This window comes from Cannabis sativa, chromosome 9 (assembly GCF_029168945.1).
Source record: "Cannabis sativa cultivar Pink pepper isolate KNU-18-1 chromosome 9, ASM2916894v1, whole genome shotgun sequence".
Taxonomy (NCBI): Eukaryota; Viridiplantae; Streptophyta; class Magnoliopsida; order Rosales; family Cannabaceae; genus Cannabis; species Cannabis sativa.
In genome coordinates this window covers 57,326,336-57,340,114 of record NC_083609.1, presented here as the reverse complement: position 1 = coordinate 57,340,114, position 13,779 = coordinate 57,326,336, and the positions used below count along the sequence as shown (strand labels likewise).

The following is a 13,779-nucleotide window of genomic DNA, read 5'->3' as shown; positions in this document are numbered from 1 at the left end:
TATTAAAGTTTCTAGCCATAGATTAAGTTCAAAGATTAATCAAAAATCAAAGAGAGTAAAAAGAGAAAGAGATAGACAACAGAGAGATAAATCTAAGAAATGATCCATACAATGATGAACTAAACCAGCTGAGAATTAATATATACAATGTTCATGAATGAAGCTAGTTACAATAACAAACTAACCACTCATGACAACTCACCAACTAACAGACTAACTAACTTTTAACAATCTTAAATCATTGGTTCCCTACTAAATTTCAAGTCATACATAGTTTTGAATTTTTGTTGATAATCATGTTATCATTAAATTTTATTAGTTACAGAAAAATTTATTTAAAGTTATTAATTTTGCATATTAATCTAGAGCCCATTCGTTAGGTAGAAATTGAACAAGTTTATTAGGTTTGGATATTTTTTGAATTTAAGAAAAAAATTCCAAACCCTCCCAAATGAGGGTGGGATTTTGATTAGTGAGATTCAAATTTTGAATTGGTTTAAGTTGAATTTTTTGTTAAATTATCTTCTAATTCTCCCTTTTAATCACCATTTGGAAAACATTGTTAAAATTTTGAACAGAGATATGTTAGAAATAATTAGGGTCACAATTGTATATATAAAATGTGTGTTGGGTCATCAAATAAATAAGTCAAATTTATGTGGTCTATTTTGGAATAAAGTTTATGACTTAAGGGCATGATTGTCATGATTTTAATATGTGGATACCAATTAGACAATTTCTATATTGATGAGGGGCCAAATAGAAATAGTCCAAAATATTGCCAACAGGTTTGTCTGTTGGTAATATAACAGGTATGGGTCCCCATTTTGCATCGTATCATATTTTTACAGAGTTCCTGAATCCTCATCATCAGGAAAATAAGGTTTCAAAGGTTTTGATGCAAAATTGGAAGATCATACCAATCAAAGATCGATTCTATGGACTCCGGTACGCTTCCGCTAATCTATATTCTATTATTTGATTCTCATGAATTAATTAGGGCTATATTCTGAGTTTACAGTATTTCTAACATGTGGTATCAGAGCATCCCTAAATTAATTCTTGAGAATTTATGGTAATATTGATTTTCCATTAAATTATTCTTTTTGCAATTAGTATTCGGTATAAATGTACTGTCGAATATATATATCCGTTCATATATATATGTTGATTAGATACTGAATATGTATCCTTTTACATGTCGAATATGAATGTCGAATCTGTACTCTTTTACCGCATCCTTTGTATACATATACGGTAGTCTAAAAGTAATTTCTCTGTTATAAATTTTCATGAAATCAAGTTTATATATATATATATGATAGGTTCATATATATACGTAGCAATTATATTTGTGAATTAAGTATTTTGGCAGTATTCATACATCAATGGCATACATATATAAATATATATAAAGGATAAAATAAAATGCCACTTACAGTTTAATATGTTTTGTTTTATTGTGTATGGATATATATTTATTGGGTTTTTATTATTGTTATTATTTTATTAAATAATAATAATAATTCAGTAACAATTAAATTCAAATTTTGGTTTAAAATTTATTAAGGATATTTAATATTTTAGTTAAATTAATTGAAACAAAATATCACCAAAGTGATCTCTTTTGTGTAGATTAATTTAATAAAAATATTATGATAATTGTGTGTATGTAATTCATAAATTTATTAATTAACCCAAAGGTAAGTTAATATTTGGATGAATTTCATGCATGTTTGTGGTGATAAATGTGTGACAATTATAAGGTATTTTGTGTGAACAATGTGTTAGTCCAAAGATTGCATATTGTTTGACATAATTTATTGTCAATGTTTGATCACTACAACAAGAGTACCGCTTACAATTAATATTACTGTCCAAAGACTTAATATTAATGTTGTGTTTGGTATCTTGAGATGGGATTAACCAATATTTGAATTTATTGTTTTATTTGGATTCTTATATGAGCATGTTATTTATGTAATTGTATTGTTCTTTTCAGCTGTTGCTAGTGTATCTGCTAATCTTAATTCGGTACCGGTCCTTAATGGTAATAACTTTAAGGACTGGAAGGAGAACATTTTTATTGTTCTTGGCTGCATGGATCTTGACCTTGCATTAAGGATGGATCGTCCCGCTTCTCTTACGGATACCAAGCATTCTCCGAGCAAAGGAGGATTTATGAGAAGTGGGACCGTTCAAACCGCATGAGTCTTATGATCATTAAGCGCGGCATACCTGAGGCTTTTAGGGGTGCGGTGTCCGAGGAGGTCACCGATGCCACAACTTTCCTTGCTGAAATTGAGAAGCGCTTTGCAAAAAGCGATAAGGCGGAAACAAGTACTCTTTTAAAGAAACTTATTTCCATGAAGTTTAAGGGCAAGGAAAACATAAGGGAGTACATTATGGAAATGTCTCACCTTGCTTCAAAGTTGAAGGCACTAAAGCTTGAGCTTTCGGATGACTTGCTTGTGCATTTAGTGCTTATCTCTCTTCCTCCACAATTCAGTCAATTTAAAGTCAGTTACAACTGCCAAAGGGAGAAATGGACTCTTAATGAGCTCATTTCATTTTGTGTTCAAGAGGAAGAAAGATTGAAGCAAGAGAAGACTGAAAGTGCTCATTTGGCAAGCACCTCTAAAGATAAGGGCAAGAAAAGAAAGAATGAGGCTGCTAAGGATAAAGGTCCTGCTCATAAGAAACAAACTCAAGCCAATAATGATGATGCTTGTTACTTTTGTAACATGAAAGGACACATGAAGAAGGAATGTGCTAAGTATATTGCATGGCGAGCAAAGAAAGGGTTGCCTGAGTTACCGAAAGCCAAATGATGCTGAAAGAAGCATTTATGTGGGAGATGGCAAGTCGGTAAATGTAGAAGCAATAGGGCATTTTAGGTTGTTGTTAACTACTGGTTACTATTTGGACTTAATAGATACTTTTGTTGTACCGTCTTTTAGACGGAATTTGGTTTCTGTTTCTTGTTTGGACAAATTGGGTTATTGTTGTTCATTTGGAAACAATTGCTTTAGTTTATCTATTAATTCAAATACTGTTGGAACTGGTTCACTTATGGTTTATGACAACTTATATTTGCTTGACACTGTTGCTTCTTATAATGAAACCTTGAATGTGGAATCACGTGGTACTAAGCGTAAAATGGATAATGAAAAATCAAGTTCCTTATGGCACAAACGGTTAGGTCACATCTCTAGAAATAGAGTTGAGCGACTTGTGTCTGATGGAATTTTAGATTCAATTGATTTTTCAGACTTTGATGTTTGCATTGAATGCATCAAAGGAAAACAGACCAAAACAAAGAAATTGGGTGCGAAAAGAGCTATAGATGTCTTAGAGTTGATACATACAGATATTTGTGGGCCATTTCCTACACCTTCTTGGAATGGTCAACGATATTTCGTATCATTCATAGATGATTACTCAAGATATGCGTACCTATTTCTACTTCATGAAAAGTCTCAAGTGTTGGACGTGTTCAAATCTTTTAAGGCTGAAGTTGAGGATCAACTTAGCAAAAGAATAAAGCAAGTCAGGTCTGACCGTGGTGGTGAGTACTATGGTAGATACGACGGATCAGGTGAACAACGTCCAGGACCTTTTGCCAGATATCTAGAGGAGTGTGGAATTGTCCCACAGTACACTATGCCAGGATCTCCTAGCATGAATGGTGTTGCTGAAAGACGAAACCGTACTCTTAAAGATATGGTAAGGAGTATGATCAGTCATTCAACCTTACCGGAATCACTCTGCAGGGAGAGGCACTTAAGACAAGAAATTTACATTTTGAATAGGGTGCCAACTAAAGCAGCTGCAAAAACACCTTATGAGCTTTGGACAGGGCGAAAGCCTAGTCTTAAGCACTTTCATGTTTGGGGATGTCCAGCTGAGGCCAGGCCTTATAGGCCAAATGAAAAGAAGCTGGAACCTAAAACTGTGAGCAGCTACTTTATTGGATATTCTGAACGATCTAGGGGTTTCAAGTTTTATGATCCCAAAGTAAAGAATATATTTGAAACGGGAACTGCAAAGTTCTTTGAGGATATTGAGTTTGGGGGAGAAATACGGTTAAAGACTTTGTTTTTGAGGAGGATTTAGAATCACCCACTTCTCTTGAAGATGAGTTGATTCCTATTCCAATAGTTGCTTTTGACAATATTCAGGATTCCATTCCTAATATTGATCAAGTTTTAGATCAAGAGCAACCAAACATAGTCAATCAAACCCCAGAGGTACAAACTCAACAACCTCAAGAACAAGTGCCTTTGCGACGGTCCACTAGAGAAAGAAGAAATGCTATTAATCCAGATGAATACATAGTGTATCTTCAAGAACATGAGGATGGCATTGGAATGATGGAAGATGATCCAATCAACTTTCATCAGGCCATGAAAAGTTCTAACTCTCAAAAGTGGAATGATGCCATGAATGAAGAGAATAAGTCTATGCAAGACAATAAAGTTTGGGAAGTTGTCCCATTACCACAAGATGTAAAACCAATTGGTTGTAAATGGATATTTAAAACCAAGAGGGATGAAAATGGTAATGTGGTGAGGTTTAAGGCACGTCTTGTAGCAAAAGGCTATACTCAGAAAGAAGGCATTGATTATAAAGAGACTTTCTCTCCAGTTTCATCGAAAGATTCTTTCAGGATAATAATGGCACTTGTTGCTCACTTTGATCTTGAGTTACATCAGATGGATGTTAAAACAGCGTTTCTCAATGGCGACATTGATGAGACAATTTATATGGAGCAACCAGAAAACTTTGTGGTCGGTGACCCAAAGAAAATGGTTTGCAAATTAAAAAAATCCATCTATGGACTCAAGCAAGCTTCCCGTCAATGGTACCACAAATTTCATCAAGTGGTTCTCTTATTTGGTTTTGAGATGAATGCTGTTGATGATTGTGTGTATCATAAGTTTAGTGGGAGTAAGTGTATATTTCTGGTTCTATATGTCGATGACATATTGCTTGCCACTAATGATATAGGCTTATTGCACGAAACCAAGAGATTTCTATCGAAGCATTTTGAGATGAAAGATCTTGGTGACGCCTCTTTTGTTTTAGGAATTCAAATACATCGAGACCGTTCTCGGGGTATTCTTGGATTATCACAAAAGAGCTATATCGATAAAGTACTCAAACGGTTTGGCATGCAAGATTGTAGACCAGGTGATACCCCTGTCGTTAAAGGAGACAAATTTTGTCTTAAACAATGCCCTAAAGGAAGCCTTGAAATTCAAGAAATGCAAAAGATTCCCTACGCTTCGGCTGTTGGGAGTCTAATGTATGCTCAAGTTTGTACGCGTCCGGATATAGCGTACATTGTTGGAGTGTTAGGCAGATACTTAAGCAATCCAGGAATTGATCACTGGAAAGCAGCCAAAAAGGTTATGAGATATTTGAAGAGAACAAGAGAGTACATGCTCACATATAGGAGGTCAGATCACTTTGAGATCATTGGGTACTCTGACTCTGACTTTGCGGGATGCCAAGATAGTAGGAGATCCACTTCGGGCTACATATATACGTTAGGTGGTGGAGCTATATCATGGAGGAGTGCAAAACAAACACTCATAGCTTCATCCACCATGGCGGCGAGAATTTGTTGCATGTTATGAGGCATCCAACCATGGTATATGGCTGAGGAACTTTGTCACTGGGCTGCGCATTGTGGATGGAATTGAAAGACCACTTAAGTTGTATTGTGACAATAAATCAGCTGTATTGTATTCCAACAACAATAGGAGCTCGACGAAGTCAAAACACATTGACATCAAGTTCCTTGTTGTAAAAGAAAGGGTACAAAGTGGACAGATTTGTATAGAACACTTAGGTACAAACTCCATGATTGCGTACCCCCTTACTAAGGGTTTGCCACCCAAGGTCTTTCATGAGCACACTGCTCGTATGGGTGTTTTAGATTATGAGGACATCTAGATTCAGTGGGAGTTTGTCTTTAGTGTGTTTTATTTGTTTCATGAAACATGTGTATTTGGATATTTTTCTGATCAGAAATTATGTTATTCAGTTTATTTCACTTTGTACATTTAAGCTAAAGTTTTGATCTCCATAAAGTAAAGTAGGACCAATTGAAAATTGACATGAATAGATCACCATGCATGTAATTTTCATACCACATTATCATGATTGATCTATGTCATTTGGCTATGTTGATATATGTGACCATTGATGGGTTTAGTTGTGATTGATACAACGAAAATCGCTTTGATCCTATGTTGATATAGTTAATGGACGAGATTGCACATGCCTATGGTTATGATGACAAAGTTATGAGCTCAATAAGGTTAACACATTTATATGTTTACATATGTGACCCAGTGGGAGATTGTTAGAAATAATTAGGGTCACAATTGTATATATAAAATGTGTGTTGGGTCATCAAATAAATAAGTCAAATTTATGTGGTCTATTTTGGAATAAAGTTTATGACTTAAGGGCATGATTGTCATGATTTTAATATGTGGATACCAATTAGACAATTTCTATATTGATGAGGGGCCAAATAGAAATAGTCCAAAATATTGCCAACAGGTTTGTCTGTTGGTAATATAACAGGTATGGGTCCCCATTTTGCATCGTATCATATTTTTACAGAGTTCCTGAATCCCCATCATCAGGAAAATAAGGTTTCAAAGGTTTTGATGCAAAATTGGAAGATCATACCAATCAAAGATCGATTCTATGGACTCCGGTACGCTTCCGCTAATCTATATTCTATTATTTGATTCTCATGAATTAATTAGGGCTATATTCTGAGTTTACAGTATTTCTAACAAGATATTGATATTGAGGTGTTGGATCTTTTCATTTTATTTATCTTAAGGCATATTTTGTGATAAAATACTCCAATCTTCACATACATATTGGCACGCTTAACTCTTTAATTTAAAATTAGGGTTAGTTTTACAAATGCACAAAAACAACAAAAATACAGTTTCACGGAATTTTAAACATTTTTACGATTTTTTTAATTTTATTTACATAAAATACGGTCTTTTTGTGTTGAAATTTTGTTCATTTGTTGTTAATTTTTTGTTACATGTATGTTATACATTTTTTGTTATTTTTTTGTTGTTATTTTGACGTTATTTTAATGTTACTTTTATGTTGTTTTCTTGTTGATTTTATGTTGTTTTTGTGTTATTTTTTGGAAAACCGTAAAAATATATAAAAAAAAAATATTATTTGAACGTAAAAATATAAATATTTTACAAAAAATTGTGCATTATGTAATTATTACTTAAAATTATGGGGCAAATGCTTCCCTTTTCTTAATGTCATTATATACAGGTGGTATAATTTTGTTAGTTTAATTAGTATTAATTAAATAACATAAAAATTACTTAAAATATATTATTTTAAAAATTTACAAAATAATTTAACATTAAAAAATAAATATTTGTTTTTTAAAAAAATATATAAAAAAAAAAACTATAAAAGGTGTTTACTGAATAGTTTCAAAAAATAAAAACCAAAACACAAATTAATAAAATATAATTTTATAGACAGAAAAATATTTTAAAAGTTTGTAAATATTTTATGTTTTTTGTAACTTTAATTTTAAAATTATTTCTGAAAATAATGTCAAGCACTAAATTAATTGGAATAAATTGAGGAATACTTTTTTTATCCATTAATAAAAAATACTCTCATATTATATTTCATTAACATATATTCATTTTTGTAAGTGAGTTGCCTAATATACTCTCACATTTCACTTAAGTCTAGCACATAATTTACATTAACTTAAAGGGTATAATAGGAACATTATTTATAAAAGTAGGTATATATGAAAGAATATGGAAATAATGGTAAAATTAAAACATATAAACTAAAGTGGGTATACAATATAATTTCTTCAAATTAATTACTATGTTTTGAAAATCAACACTTTTGTCAAAACCTATTTTAAAAAATACCATAACACAAGTGAAATGAATTTTGAGAAATTACATTGGTTTAGAACTCAAAATAATTTTATATTTTTAAAAACTTAAAATATGGGGATCCGAGAATTCTCAATTGGTTAAGATTTCATAAAAACTAAATCTTTAAATGACTTTGAGTTGAGTTTTAAGCTAATAAAAATGAAATTAGTTATTTATGTTTTCTACATTTTCAAATCATTGAATCTGAAAATTCTCTAAAAATTTTCATACTCTTATATTTTGAGATTCTCATTTCTCAACCAATTACAAATTTAATATTTTTTTTTAAAAAAAAAACTCAAAAACATTAAATCACATTAGAAGCAATCATATTTTTTTAAATAATTTTTTACATACAAAATTCTAATTTTTATTTCCAAATTACATTTCAAAAAACACAAATTTTAAATCACTTTTTGGATTATATCAACAAAACAAATTTATAATGTACTTTGAATAAACCTCCACAAAACTACATATACAGTCAATGTGCACTGAAAAAAATTGTAAAAAATTCAAGAATGAAAACAATCCATATATCTTTAAAATTTGATAAAATTTAAGTAAAGAATTATTCTAGTCAATATATATACATATATATAGGTTTTGCCAGGGTGGTTCTCAAAAGACTTGGTGTATTTTTGTATAAAAACAAACAAAATCAATCACAAAAACAAACTTAGTTTTCTTGAACTCTTAACTTAGTTACGATCTTCCCAAAGCCCAATCACATTCTTTCCTACATTGTTATTGTAAAATAAAAAATAATAATAAATCAATAAATATATGTAGTGTGCAACGTGTCAGATTCTAAGCCATTGATTAGACTCCATCAACGGCTCTGCTTGAATTGTATACAGAACACAAGTGTCCTAATCTTGTATGTTAGAAAATGAAATTGGTTACCTGTTACCAATTGTCACCAGTTACTATTTTATCATTTACTCTGTTTTAGTTATTTTCTGCTCTTTTACTGTCAGTCATTTTTCATGTGCAATGATTGGCAAATCAAGCACGTTTTCTCTCTCCTTTCGGTTATTAAATGTCAGAGAATATTCTCATTGTTGTTAGGATTTTGTACCGTTGAATGAGGTGGCATTTTACTCTAGAATATTCTGTAACTTTTGCCTTTTGGCTATTTAATGAAATGAATACAGCAGTGGCTCATTGAGCTGCATTTCACAATTTCGTTTTCAATCTAAATCTTGAGTTGGTATCAGAGCCATTACGGCAGAATGGCCACCGGAGAAGAAACTCCTCAAGGAACCAGATCTGCAGCTCCATCACCAAGAGGTAGCAATGTTGCTAACCCAACAATGAGTGCTCAATACAATTCATCTTCATCAAACCTGGTTGTTCCACAGTTTGGGAGTACTTTGAATCAGCCATTTGCTCTCAAACTGGATAGGAACAACTTCTCATTGTGGAAAACAATGGTAAATGCCATTGTAAGAGGCCACAGGCTTGATGGTTATTTAACTGGTGCAAGAATCAAGCCACAGGAGCTTATACCAGTTCCAGGGATCGATGGTCAGCCAGGTTTTGGTTTCGAAACCAATCCTGAGTTCGAACAGTGGGTAGTCCATGACCAACTACTGATGGGTTGGTTGTATGGATCTATGACAGAAAGTATAGCCACAGAAGTAATGGGCTGTTCTTCATCTGCTGAAGTTTGGACAGCTCTCGAATCCCTCTTTGGTGCTCATTCCAAAGCAAAAATGGATGAGTATAGAACAAAAATTCAAACAGTGAGAAAAGGAGCCACAACTATGCCAGATTATCTCAAACAAAAGAGACAATGGGCTGATGTATTGGCCCTTGCTGGTGACCCATATCCAGAAGCTCTTCTGGTTTCCAATGTTCTTTCAGGACTCGATATTGAGTACCTGCCTATTGTTTTACAGGTTGAAGCAAGAGAAAGGACATCTTGGCAAACCCTGCAGGAGATACTCCTAAGCTTTGACAGCAAGCTTGATAGATTAAGCACTCTCTCTGGTAACAATAAATCCTCCAATATGTCTAATCCTACTGCTAATGTTGCTAACAAAAATGTTCCCAGTGGTAACTACAGTCCTAACCAGCATGGAAACAGAGGCAGAGGAGGCTTTAATACAGGAAATAGAGGCAGATCTGGTGGCAGGGGCAGAGGAGGAAGATCAAATGGTCCAAAACCCACTTGCCAAGTATGTGGGAAATATGGACATTCAGCTGCACACTGCTACAATCGATATGATGAAACCTACATGGGGTCTGCACCTGCTGGAAACAACAACTCTGATGGAAACAAATCAAACCAAAATGCTACTGCCTTCATTGCCACACCAGAAATGCTTGAGGATAGTGCTTGGTATGCTGACAGTGGAGCCAGCAACCACATCACCTCTGATGTGAACAACCTGAACCAGAAAACAAAGTACAATGGTAAGGAATCTCTCACTGTTGGAAATGGAAATTTGCTATCTATTAAGCATGTTGGATCTGGTACCTTGACTGCTAATAATAATGATGTTTTACTGCTGCAAGAGATGTTACATGTTCCTGAAATAACTAAAAACCTTGTCAGCATTTCGAGGTTAACAAATGACAATAATGTTGTTGTTGAATTCTCATCTGATCATTGTTGTGTGAAGGACAAACTAACAAGGAAGAAGGTGCTTCAAGGGACTCTTAAAGATGGACTTTATCAGTTTGAACCAGTTTGTGTCAAGGCTTCTAATCAAAACACTTACAACACCTCTGCTAAGTCTAAATACAGTTTTCTCTCTAGTTTTTCTTCTCATGTCAGCAACAATGTAACTCGGTCAAGAACTGAGAATGTGTCTTTTTCGAATTCAATCAAAGATAGATGGCATAGGAGACTAGGCCATCCATCCAATCTTGTGTTAAATTCTGTATTGAAACATTTAAATCTTAAGAATATTAACAAAGAAGAGTGTCACTTTTGTGAAGCATGCCAATATGGAAAAGCACACACATTGCCATTCAAGCAAAACCATGAAAAAGCTCAATTTCCTTTAGACTTAGTGCATACTGATATTTGGGGGCCTGCCCCAATCATGTCCAACACTAATTTTAGGTTCTATATATCATTCATAGATGACTACAGTAGGCATACCTAGTTATATCCATTGAAAGCTAAGTCTGATGCTCTCACTGCCTTCATTCAGTTTAAAACCTTTGCTGAAAATCAGTTCAATAGAAAGATCAAAAGGCTTCAAACTGACTGGGGAGGTGAGTATCAAGCTTTCTCCAATCTTGTTGCTGAAAATGGCATAGACTTCACTCATTCTTGCCCTCACACTTCAGCCCAAAATGGTAGAGCTGAGAGGAAACATAGACATATCGTTGAAATGGGACTAACCTTGCTTGCTCAAGCAAGTATGCCCCTCAAGTACTGGTGTGATGCATTCATAACAGCTGTTTATTTAATAAATCGTCTGCCCACACCAGTTCTGGACAATGTTTCCCCATTTGAAATGTTGCAGAAAAGAAAACCCGATTATAAGTTCTTGAAAACCTTTGGTGTAGCCTGTTACCCGTGTCTTAGAGCCTATCAATCCCATAAGTTTCAGTATCACTCAACTAAGTGTGTAAACTTAGGATATAGTGAGAGTTTTAAAGGTTACAAGTGTCTAAGTAGTACAGGCCGAATCTACATTTCAAGAAATGTAGTTTTCAACGAATCTGAATTTCCATTCAAGTCTGGTTTTCTAAACACATATAAGGTTGAACAGAGTGTTAATGTTCAATTTCCATCTTGGTCAACATTCACAAATGTCTCTTCTAATGTTTCTCATGGTCAATCCCAAATCGATACAAATGTTCAAACTGACAGAGCACCTGAACTAAGTGCACCTGAGGCATCTTCTACTCATCAGTCCAATACAAGAATGACAGATCAGGATTATGTTTCTCATGAGTATAACATTATTCAAGATGATGATCTTAATGACAATGAGCAGTCAAATGCACAACACACGGGTGGTCAGGATACTGAAAGGCAAACTGATGCAGCAACTGGCACTCAAATAATTAATCAACCGATTCCTACTCACCCGATGATAACCAGGGCTAAAGCAGGAATTTTCAAGCCAAAAACTTATTTGAGTAAAGCTGAATCGAGTGATTATTATGCTGAACCTCTCTCTCTGAAAGAAGCTCTTGAACATGAAGGCTGGAATGAGGCGATGAGTGATGAAAATAAAGCCCTGGTGAAAAACAAGACCTGGTTTTTAGTTCCCAAACTTCCTGGAATGCACATTGTGGACAACAAATGGGTTTATAGAATCAAGTTGAATGCTGATGGAAGTTTTCAAAGGTTCAAAGCTAGACTCGTTGCAAAGGGGTTTAGACAAAGACCTGGAGTTGATTATGGAGAAACTTTCAGTCCCGTGGTGAAAGCTTGTACTGTCAGAATTGTTTTAACAATTGCTGTCTCAAAATCTTGGGAAGTTAGACAACTCGACATCAACAATGCATTCCTTAATGGAACTCTGAGTGAGGATGTCTATATGAATCAGCCACCTGGTTTTGAAGACAAGACACACCCCGATTATGTATGCAAGTTAACTAAGAGTTTGTATGGACTGAGACAAGCACCTAGAGCTTGGTTTGACAAGCTCAAACAAACTCTCTTAGGCTGGAAATTTACAAATTCAAGGGCTGATTCATCACTGTTTTTCTACAAAACAGCCACTGAGGTAATGCTTGTTCTCATCTATGTTGATGATATAATTGTTACTGGGAACAATTCGAAAATGCTGAAACAGTTCACAGAGAAGTTAAATCGGGAATTTGCTTTGAAAGACCTTGGTCTTCTAAATTATTTTCTTGGTATCGAAGTGTATAGGGATGATACTGGTATGTATCTATCTCAAGCCAAATACATCACAGAGCTACTAAGGAAGAATAATATGACTCATTTGAAGTCATGTCCCACTCCAATGACAGTGGGAAAAACACTGTCTATTGAAGATGGAACTCCACTCAAAAATCCAACAGAGTACAGAAGTTTAATCGGTGGACTTCAATATTTGACTCACACTGCATTCGATCTCGGCTTCGCTGTGAACAAACTGAGTCAATTTTTGAAAGCTCCAACTGATCAACATTGGAATGCAGCAAAGAGAATCCTTAGGTACTTGAAGGGCACGGTTGATCATGGTTTGCACATCAAGTTCTGTGAAAGGCTCACTTTGACAGGTTTCTCAGATGCCGATTGGGCATGCTGCCCCGATGACAGAAGATCCGTGGCTGGATACTGCGTTTTCTTTGGTGATACCTTAGTATCATGGTCATCTAAGAAACAATCCGTTGTGTCCCGTTCGAGTACTGAATCCGAGTATAGGGCACTAGCCCAAGTGTCTGCTGAACTAACATGGATTCAGTCACTTCTCCAAGAACTTCAGTTTCCTCTAAAAGATGTTCCCATAACTTGGTGCGACAACATGGGGGCAAGTGCTCTTGCCTCTAATCCTGTATACCATGCTCGAACAAAACACATAGAGTTGGATGTTCACTTCGTCAGGGACAAGGTTTTGGCCAAGCATCTCGACATTAGATATGTTCCCTCACACGATCAAATTGCTGACTGTTTCACCAAGAGCCTATCGAATTCAAGATTTCATTTTCTTGTTGACAAACTAGGTGTGGTTTCCACCCCACTTAGTTTGAGAGGAGGTGTTAGAAAATGAAATTGGTTACCTGTTACCAATTGTCACCAGTTACTATTTTATCATTTACTCTGTTTTAGTTATTTTCTGCTCTTTTACTGTCAGTCATTTTTCATGTGCAATGATTGGCAAAT

At 34.6% G+C, this 13,779-nt stretch overlaps 1 protein-coding gene across 1 annotated transcript; it reads left to right on the top strand.

Annotated features, from left to right (window-relative positions):
- Positions 1-5,267: 5,267 nt before the first annotated feature.
- On the top strand, positions 5,268-5,642 carry LOC133031527 (secreted RxLR effector protein 161-like). The gene has a single exon (XM_061105047.1). The coding sequence runs from the start codon at positions 5,268-5,270 to the stop codon at positions 5,640-5,642; it is 375 nt and encodes a 124-aa protein (XP_060961030.1).
- The last annotated feature ends 8,137 nt before the right edge of the window (positions 5,643-13,779 follow it).

Coding starts and splice junctions, on each gene's coding strand:
- LOC133031527 (XM_061105047.1), top strand. CDS start 5,268: ATGCAAAAGATTCCCTACGCTTCGGCTGTTGGGAGTCTAATGTATGCT.